Genomic DNA, 10,965 nt, shown 5'->3' on the forward strand with positions numbered 1-10,965 from the left:
TCAGGGAAACAACAACCCTCTGTTCTGCCTCTTAGAATAAACTGATAAACACAAAGACGCTGCAGCTGAGGAGAGAGGGAACAAACTACAAACATCAACTTCATCAGAATAATGATGTGTGTGTGTGTGTGTGTGTGTGTGTGTGTGTGTGGTTCAGGTATCACTCATGTCGTGGGGACCTTACAGAGTCACATTATGGGGACGTGTCTTCTTCATGGGGACAAAAAGCAGATCTTCAAACAGGTTTAACCTCGAGAAGATGAGTCACACAAAAGTGATTTCCTGTCCCGCTGTCTCTGCACATTAGCATGCAGACACACAAACAGGAAGTGAGGGAGACTTACGTTTTCTCCGTGGAGCCTCCATCTCGTCATGTAGATGAACTCCAGAGTGTGATCTCTGCCCATGATCTCTCCGTTACACAGAACGTCCAGCTACACACACACCGTGAGAAATCAAGAAAATCAAATACGAGTTTTACATCAGGCTCAAAATGAAAATGTGAGCTGATGAACAACATGACGGAGGAGAGGAAGTTGATTTGGTTACGAGTGGGAGGCTGAGTGAAACCAGTTTCACTTCAGTCTGCGCACGCACACACACGCACGCACGCACACACACGCACACGCACACGCACACACACACACACATTTTTACTTTTCCTGCGTTCATTATCTGAGCGGCAGTGAGTCAAGCTGTCGCAAACGTTTTCTCAGCTTGTTTCTCTTCAGATCCAGGAAATGTTACACAACTCCAGATAAAACACTGATGAAATGAAAATGTAAAAACGAGGTAACGTTACGAACTGAGCCTTTAAATGCGTCACGTTCTCACCTCATAAGAACTCGGCAGCTTCAGCTTCAGACTGAGAAACTTCTTAATTGTTCCCACGGTAACGCGACTGGAGCAGCGGATGAACCTCTTCATCAGATCCTGATTGAGTGAGACAAGTGTGTTCACATAGGATTTAATGAGATTCAGATTTTAAACATGAATTCAAAAGACCAAAGAACAAATTCAGTTTTTCAAAGTTCTGATGGTGATGATTCAAACCATCAAAATCAATATCCTGCATTGATTGAAATGATCATGAATGAAAACACGCACAGAGACCGAGCTCTCTCCTGACGGCCCCGTGTTCCGCAGACAGTCCAGACAGATGGCGATCTGAGGGTCACTCCTGTGGTAGTCGTCATCGCCACCTTCGCCGTCATCGTCTTCACCACCAGCACCACCGTCGTCACCTCCGACATCAGGAAGCCCAAACCTCTGACGCCTCAGGGCTTCTGCACACACACACACACACACACGATTAATCGCAGACTACAGAATCGTTGCCTCTGTCTGAGAAACACAAACTGTTTTTAGTTAAATGAAGCTGAATTGAAAGTTCTAGAAACTTTTTAACAACACATTTAAAAAAGAAAAAGCTTCAGTCTCACTTTACCTTGACCGTTTTCTCTCTGGCTCCTCCTCCAGAACTCCAGCTCTCGCTGCTCCTCTTCTGTGTGACAATCAGATGAATCAAACTTTTACCACAGAGCTCAGACACATTCACACGATGTCTGTTTGACCGGAGGTTAAATGTGTCCTCAACAAGATCTGTGTTCTCAGTGTCTCTTCACTCAAATGAATGAGGACGCGATGAAGACGAGACATGTTCTGGAACATGAACGTTACATGTTAAAGTTAACGTGTGATCACAGCTTCAGTTACACGTGTTGACTTCATCTTGTTTAAACTCTCCACCGCTCTGAGAAGTAATGTGACGCTGACAAATGTACGATTCAGAACCGCCAGTCTGAGGAGAAATCCAGTTGGTCACGTGACGGCCGTCAGATCTGATCAATACTTCCGGACTGGGACCAAACAGGATTCTCTCAACTTATTGTTTCTAAACTTGTCTTATCTCGTCTTAATGTATGTTATCGTTTCTGAGACGATGGACGAAAGATGGACGTCATGACGGCTCCCAAAAGTCAAATCATCTCTATCACCCCCTGGTGGCTGGCTGCAGTATGGGTCATAAACCCTGTCTCCTCCATGTTACCAGATGGGACAAAACACACTTTTCATGCACAGTAATTTATGTTTGATTAAAGCGCTGCCATTCACTAACTTATTGTCCTACCTCCAGTGAATAGTCACATAATTTATCTGGAACTGATGAAACTATGTGCAGAACTCACTTTCTCTGAGTCCAGGCACCAGCTTGAAGATGATCTCCTCCAGGGTGTTGTCCAACCTGAGAGGACGGAGAGACGAGAGCGTGAGGAGGAGGAGAATGAAAGTGAAGCTGTGACAGAGGATGTTTATTCAAACTTGTCAACAGAGTTGACAGAAGAACAAGAAGAAGCTGACCTGAGCATCTCCAGTGGGTTGGTCTCATGGACCTGGATGCCACATCTGGGACAATCATTACTGTCCTCAAAGTGCTGAACGATGCAGCTCTTACAAACTGCAGAGATAACAACAGGGTTCTGATGATTACACAGACGTCATCATTTACATCCTCAACACAACAACTAAAACTGTTTTAATGTTTGTACATGTTTTTAACATGTTTTCACTCCAGTAACTGAATAGTATGATATCAATTACAGCTGAGATGAGTTCTTGATTCATCAATTCACCAAGCAACTAAAGAACTTTTAGATTTTAGTCATTTTACAAAAAACTCTTAAAGTGTCAAATATTTACAGATTTCAAAAGAGAAGATCGGAATAGAAAGTGAATGTGTGTGTGTGTGTGTGTCTCACAGGTGTGCAGGCACTCGGTGACGGTGGTGGGTTTGATCAGGTAACCTCGACACAGGTAACACGTGATGAAATGATTAAAGTCTCTCACAAAGTGTTTCCTCCCGGTGGCGGCCATGTTTCAAGTTGTTTTTACAGATAAAGGGAAACTCCACTTTTTAACTTCGATGAGCGATGGAAGGTTTGTGGTTCCAGGATGAAAGTTCCAGAGTTGATCTGGGTTTTAACTGCGTGTTAAAGAGTTTAAATGTTCACCCACACTGGCTAATGTTAGTCCAGGTTAGTGCTCACTCCTCTTTTACTTCTACTGTGTAAAATCCTGCTCCATCCTCCACTCAAACTTTATTCTGAGATCAGTTTTTCTTCAGGAACATTTCTGACTTTATTCCATCTTCACTGAACAACATCAGCCCCAATGAAATAAGGAAAACACCAGGCTCATCCAGTCCTGCTTCAGCTTAACACGTTTATTAAATTCCCAGAATTCCCCGAGAGTGAGATGACTCGCTTTCTCCCCTGTCTCAGCCGAAGTGCCATTTTTATTCCATGAGGGGTCAAAGGTCAGTCTGCGTGTCCTTCATCCCAGAGGTGGATCAGAGTCGCTGCCTTAGATGTGTCTCTGATGTTCTGGTGGGTTAGAGAATAAAAACACAAAGGTCAGGGTTCAACATGGTCACGTGACTGTATGTGCACTTCTAACGGCTGCAGTACTTCTGACCCACGTGCGTCTGTCTCTGCATTATGAATGCATTCAACCCGTTCTCTCCACTTTGACGGATCTCAGTGACGCACTCCATTCACAAGTTAAACATCCATCTACTCATCCATGTATCTATCTATCCATTCATCCCTCCATCATGGGTGGAGCTGGAGTCAATAGACCCAGAACAAGAGATGAAGTGATGGAGATAGAAGATGGACCACGACCGGGCCGGGATTCAAACCAACAACCTTCGTCATCGTCATTAAAAAGAACTGAAGTTATCTGAAAATAACTTTGATGTCCTGATCAGTGTCTTTGATGTTTCAGGTCAGATCTCCACCTGCTGCTTCTGGTGTTTCATGTTGAGAACTTTGAATTACCTCACTTCAGATCAGCTGTTTAAATGGCACGTCACGATCATGTCCTGTCAGGTGTGTGTGTGTGAGTATGAGTCTGTGTGTGTGTGAGTGTGTGTGTGTGTGTCAGGTGTGTGTGCGTGTGTGTCAGGTGTGTGTGTGTGAGTGTGTGTGTGTGTGAGTGTGTGTGTGTGTGTGTCTGTCTGTTTTCTAGAAAAATCTGTAGTGCGCCACCAAGAAACCCCCGAGTGGAGCACGAACACACGCACGCAGTAGATCTCACGGTGGAGGCGCGTCACGTTACGTCACCAGAGTCAAAACAACATCAATGGAGGACACGCGCACATGAAGCTACAGGGATACTAACGCTGTGCACGTATACGCGCACGACTCGGCTCTGAACCGTTTCCTCGTGTAACCACGTACACGCTCAAACACACACATAGACACACGCACGCTGCGCGTATCGACAGCAAAAGTTGCGGAGCGTTACGTCACGGCCTTCAAGGAAGTGAAACGCACGCGGCTTATTCGCCGTGTGCGTGATCGTACCGTGATCCGGTTGTGTGTGTGAGTGTGTGTGTGCCCGTGCACAGCGACGCTTTGCGTTGGGAGGGGGGGGGCGTCCAGCAGCGTCAAAGTTTCTCCGGAACGTGACGCAGACGTCGGCGGAAGAATGTGCGCAGAAATAATGAAGAATAACGAACACCTCCTCACCTCCGGCCCCCGCACGTCCACCATCACACCGCCGGCTCCTCCCGCACCGTCACGCACCGTCACTCTCCGTGCGTCGATCAGCACAGAACACGGAACTGGTCCGCTCGGGTCTGCCCCGGTCCGCCCAGCAGCCCGCAGCCAGGGAGAGAGGCTGAGAGGCGGGGAGAGACACTGAGGAGCAGCGGGGGGCGGGGAACCAGCAGCACACTCACACTCAGCTGTTGTATAACACACACACATTTATACACACACATTTATACACACACATTCATACACACGTTTATATACACACATTTATACACACACATTTATACACACACATTTATACACACGTTTATATACACACATTTATACACACACATTTATACACACACATTTATACACACACATTTATACACACGTTTATATACACACATTTATACACACACATTTATACACACACATTTATACACACACATTATATACACACATTTATATACACACATTTATACACACACATTTATATACACTCATTTATACACACACATTTATACACACACATTTATACACACACATTTATACACACATTTATACACACACATTTATACACACACATTCATACACACATTTATACACACACATTTATACACACACATTTATACACACGTTTATACACACACATTTATACACACGTTTATATACACACACATTTATACACACACATTTATATACACACATTTATACACACACTTATACACACACATTTATACACACGTTTATATACACACACATTTATACACACACATTTATATACACACATTTATACACACACTTATACACACACATTTATACACACACATTTATACACACGTTTATATACACACACATTTATACACACACATTTATATACACACATTTATACACACACATTTATACACACACATTTATATACACACATTTATATACACACATTTATATACACATTTATATACACACATTTATACACACACATTTATACACACATTTATACACACACATTTATATACACACATTTATACACACACATTTATATACACACATTTATATACACACATTTATATACACATTTATATACACACATTTATACACACACATTTATACACACACATTTATATACACACATTTATATACACACATTTATATACACATTTATATACACACATTTATACACACACATTTATACACACATTTATACACACACATTTATATACACACATTTATACACACACATTTATATACACACATTTATACACACACATTTATACACACATTTATATACACACATTTATACACACATTTATACACACACATTTATACACACACATTTATACACACACATTTATATACACACATTTATACACACATTTATACACACACATTTATACACACACATTTATACACACACATTTATAAACACACATTTATACACACACATTTATACACACACATTTATATACACACATTTATATACACACATTTATATACACATTTATATACACACATTTATACACACACATTTATATACACACATTTATACACACATTTATACACACACATTTATATACACACATTTATACACACACATTTATATACACACATTTATACACACACATTTATACACACACATTTATATACACACATTTATACACACATTTATACACACACATTTATATACACACATTTATACACACACATTTATACACACACATTTATACACACACATTTATATACACACATTTATACACACACATTTATACACACACATTTATATACACACATTTATATACACACATTTATATACACACATATACTGTATATACACACACACACACACAGACAGATGGTGATGTGTGTGTCTGTAGATAATCACTCTGGTTTTATTTATTTGAATTCTTTTAGAATGAATGAGACGTGTTTTTCAGATCAGCTGTGATTGTTGTGAGACGTTATCACTACACAATACAACTAAGTACACAACCAGTCACATCCTGACAGATCTAACCTCAGAATATCTACATATATATATATATATATACATATATATATATACATATATATATGTAGTTTGTACCATGTGACCTCTGAGGAAATGATGTTTCAGACCATGTGAGGTCACAGAGGTAGGAACTACAGGAACTACAGACACAAGGTGAGGAATTTCAAAGTAAAACAGGAAGCACTAAGTTATTTAACAATAATACTTAGTGGCTGCGAGTCTCTGGAGGGGCGACCTGAAATCAGACGTCTGGTTAACGGAGGATTTAGCAGCTTGTCCTGCCCCCTTCCTACTGTTACCTAGCAACAGGGCTGTAGTTATACACAGCGAGAAAGTTTTACAGCTCCGAGTTTTTTTACATTAAACCTCGAAACCTCATACGACTGTGTCGCCATCATAGAAGCAAGGAATCATGGGATATGTTGTATGATGAAGTGAGAGATGAAGTGAGAGATGAAGTGAGAGATGAAGTGAGAGAGATGTGAGTGTGTGTGTGTGTTTTCCGCAGCAACAGCTTCACCACTTTGTATTTTTATCTGTTTATTTAAATCACACACACACACACACAGTTACACACACACACACACACACACACACACACGAGCTCAGTGTGATTTTGCGCTGTGAGAGACAGAGCGAGTTCTATTCCTCTCTTTCTTGATCTCTGTTCATGAGGTGCAGTTCTTCAGATCTTGTGTTTTTATTCTGTTAACCATCAGACAGGACACGTCTCTGTCTCGTGTCTTCAGACTGAACCTCCTCTTGAATTCTGATGGATGTTGTGGTTATGAGCCCAACCCTGTAAATGGAGAGGCAGCAGCTGAGCGGCAGCTGAGTCCGTTTTCAGGGAGTGATGGAGTTCAGCCTGCAGGGGGCGTCAGGGTGAGTCAGGGGGAGTCAGGGTGAGTCAGGGTGAGTCAGGGTGAGTCAGGGGGAGTCAGGGTGAGTCAGGGGGAGTCAGGGTGAGTCAGGTTTGACTTTAAGGTTCTTCTCCACACATACGAGGCTGTGAACGGATCCATGACCCTGTAAGATTCAGGTGAAAGGTTCTGTTCACTATAAAATATCTTTGTGATGTTTTCACTAAAGAGATGACATCATCAAACTGTCACATGACCAGTTTTTTGTCTGTAACCTTGAACCCGAGGCTCTGATCCTCCAGAGTCAGGAGGCTCCGACACCTGGGTACCACACCCAGGACCCCCTGTTACACACACACACACTCATGTATGTGAAACATCAACATGTGAATCACAGATAAACATCATGGCTGAGTGTGTGTGAATGTGTGTGTGTGCATATATCTTTGTTAACCTGCTTCCAGCAGATTATGAGGATTATGATTGTTTGTCATCAGGGGTGTGAGACAGAAATAACTGTGTGTGTGTGTGTGTGTGTGTGTCTGTGTGTGTGTGTGTGAGTGCCTGGTTACAGCAGGTGCTGTTTCACTGTACTTGACCTTTGACCCCACTTTTTATGTGGATGATCCCATGTATTCACACACACACACACACACACACACACACAGTGACCCTGACCTTGAGCAGTGAATCTCTTTTTAACAACGTTATGTTTCCAAACCCTGATGTTTGCGTGTGTATATGTATATGTGTGTGTGTGTGTGTGTGTGTGTGTGTGTGTGTGTGTGTGTGTGTGTGTGTGTTTGTGTTAATCTCAACTCATCTCCACTCTTCTAAACACTCTCATTACTTCCATGTGACTATTAATAGTCAGAGAGATGCTTCACCCTGAGGTTCCTTCTCAGGCTTTATTAGACCTCACACAGGCCGTGTGTGTGTGTGTGTGTGTGTGTGTGTGTGTGTGTGTGTATGTGTTTGTGTGTGTGTGTGGGTGTGTGTGTGTGTGGGTCAGTCACCTGTATCCCATCAAACCGGTGCCACGACACATGAGGAGCTGACCTCATTCCAACTCTGTCATAAAGTGAAGCATCAAAACAACGTGTGTCGCTCGGACTCATGTGTCAGAGGAGAAAACAGAAAAGAAGAGAAAGGTTCTGATTCTGTCGGAACATGAAACTCAAGTTTGTCTTCTAAATGTGCAGAGTGTGTTTGATCACAACCTGCAGGAGACGACTTCACATCCATCCAACACATAAAACGTTTCATCGCTTCATGTTCAGACACGTCTGAGCTGACATCAGCAGCAGGTCACTGAGGTCACAGTTCGCTGCTCGTCCCTCACTCTGCGTTTCTCATTGTCTGTCATCATCATGTACGTTTGCTCAGATCTTGAATTCTCATAAAGTTTGTTGATTCTTTATCCCCGTCCCCCTCCGGTCTCTCAACCAATCAGCCGGCAGCGACGTTCACCTGGTCGAGGACCTGAGCTGCTTTAAAGCTGCTGTGACAGAGGAGGAAGCTTCCAGTGTGGTGTCTCCTGGTGTCTCCTGGTGTCTCCTGGTGTCCCCTGGTGTCTCCTGGTGTCTCCTGGTGTCCCCTGGTGTCTCCTGGTGTCTCCTGAGCTTCAGCCTGAGACTCTAACATCTGAAAGTTCAGTGTCATTGGTTGAGTGGAGCTGATTGACATATGTATTTATTATCTTCTATCTGACATTTCTTATCGTCCAGCTGTTTATTCACCGTAACAACTTATTCTAAGGTTTCAATGTCCACACGCAGCCTGGAGACGCCCAGGATCGAACCTCCAACCTTCTGGTCAATGGACGATCCGCTCTACCTTCTGAGCCACAGCCGACGCACAACTGGCCGATCAGTGAATGAAGTAGGTGTAAACATTTCCTCTTTTTGTTGGACGCATGTTCTCTGGATCTCACATGTTTGATTCCAGACTCTCGTGTAAACGATTCTGTCAAGATGAGAAGTTTTAAAAGAAACAAACATCTTCCTGAAGATTCTGAGACCGAATATAAAAACCTCTTCATGATCCTTGTTCTTCAAAACTACTGTGAACATTAAGAAACTGTTCTTGCACTTGAGAGTTTCTCTTCTGATGCTGCACACACACACACACACACACACACACACACACACACACACACACACACACACACACACACACACACACACACACACACACACACCCCATCAGTTCCTGGAACAGGCAGTAAAACCATGTTGAGTTAATATTCACCCGACGTGTCTGTGACCAGAGGAGACATAGAAGCTACCGGTGCAGTCGCCCCCTGCTGGTCAGAGGCAAAGCTTTGACGATCAGCTTCATGTCACATCTTCCCTCATTAACGACCGGACGGTTTGTCTCTGAGTGAAAGATTATGTTCGTACGATGACACACTCGTAAACAAGAGCTAACCCCCCCCCCCCCCCCAAACCAGGATACTGGGTGAGGGGAGGATTTACACAGCTAATAATAAACTGGATATATTTCCAGTGTAGGAATTCTGCACGGGACCTATTTATAATGTGATGTATCCATCAGGGTTTAATGCCAAACCAGTGTTAGAATACCAGCGCACACACACACACACACACACACACACACACACACACACACACACACACTCATCACCTCTCAACTGGTGACAAATATGAAAGAAGGAGTTTGTGACTGAGCAGCGAGCAGCAGCTGAAATAGACACGAGACTTATTTTTATGAACATTTGTATTCGGTGTCATTACAACATGATCTTGCTGCTGAGCTGTCAGCGAGGTCGTCACCGACTTCTTCACTGCACCAAAATAACCAAACCGGATTTATGAGAGTCACCATCAAATGAGAGATATGGTTCCGCCTGAGAAAACCTCGGACAGTCGTCATGCTACAGACGAGGGACCAGAGGAATAAGACAAACGACCGTCACGCGTTCTGTCTCTTTATGAAGTGTAACGTCAGGTTGAGTCCCCATCGTGTCCGTCAGCCCTTCAGATTCAGATCCGCCTCCTGCTGTCGGAGCAGCAGAATGTGAAAGCGGCGCTGCAGTAACTTCAGAGCGTCCGAAACAGTTTCTCCCTTTTACCGTCTATTTCCATCCCAAGGTCAGAGTCACAAATAACATGCAGCTATGAAGTCGCTCCCTGAGGAGCAGGAGGGTCAGTGGACGTCTCGGTTCCAGAAAAAGTTCACCTCCTGGTTTTATTCACTGTGGTCGAGTCAAAAATGTCTTTAATTAAAATTAAAGCTCTAGACTCGAACAACAACATGGACAGTGAGCGACTGTGGTCCAGGGAGAGCGGTCGTCCTCTAACCAGAAGGGCGGCGGTTCGACCCCAGTCGTCCCTGTTCCAGGTGCTGAAGTGAAAATATCTAAAAACAGACGATTAACAATGATGCAGAGCAAACGTCGTCCACAGACACATTATTCTTTACGATGGAGTCACATGTGAGTCTGCACATTTACATGATCTTAGTTTTTGCTTCATGCTGCAGGTTTGACTCCAGGTGACCCCCCCCCCCCGTGACTTTTGGGACAGTTGAGATCTGG

General features: G+C 43.3%; 1 protein-coding gene across 3 annotated transcripts in view; it reads right to left on the minus strand.

Moving 5' to 3' along the window:
* The window catches only part of LOC109645625 (polycomb group RING finger protein 5-B), a 5,961-nt gene extending 1,210 nt beyond the window's left edge, over positions 1-4,751 (minus strand). Inside the window, exons 1-8 of one of the 3 annotated variants that reach the window (XM_069538899.1) lie at positions 4,533-4,751; positions 2,760-3,383; positions 2,362-2,458; positions 2,190-2,245; positions 1,448-1,504; positions 1,108-1,286; positions 835-933; positions 345-434 (exon numbers count right to left, since the gene is read on the minus strand). In XM_069538899.1, coding sequence (XP_069395000.1) covers positions 345-434; positions 835-933; positions 1,108-1,286; positions 1,448-1,504; positions 2,190-2,245; positions 2,362-2,458; positions 2,760-2,874 — 693 coding nt within the window. In that variant the 5' untranslated portion in view covers positions 2,875-3,383; positions 4,533-4,751. Of the gene's footprint in view, positions 1-344; positions 435-834; positions 934-1,107; positions 1,287-1,447; positions 1,505-2,189; positions 2,246-2,361; positions 2,459-2,759; positions 3,384-3,478; positions 3,719-4,367 lie in introns of those variants that run through there. The other 2 variants (XM_069538900.1, XM_020111243.2) reach the window with 2 other exon arrangements.
* Between the last annotated feature and the right edge of the window lie 6,214 nt (positions 4,752-10,965).

This window comes from Paralichthys olivaceus, chromosome 14, assembly GCF_024713975.1.
Source record: "Paralichthys olivaceus isolate ysfri-2021 chromosome 14, ASM2471397v2, whole genome shotgun sequence".
NCBI lineage: Eukaryota > Metazoa > Chordata > Actinopteri > Pleuronectiformes > Paralichthyidae > Paralichthys > Paralichthys olivaceus.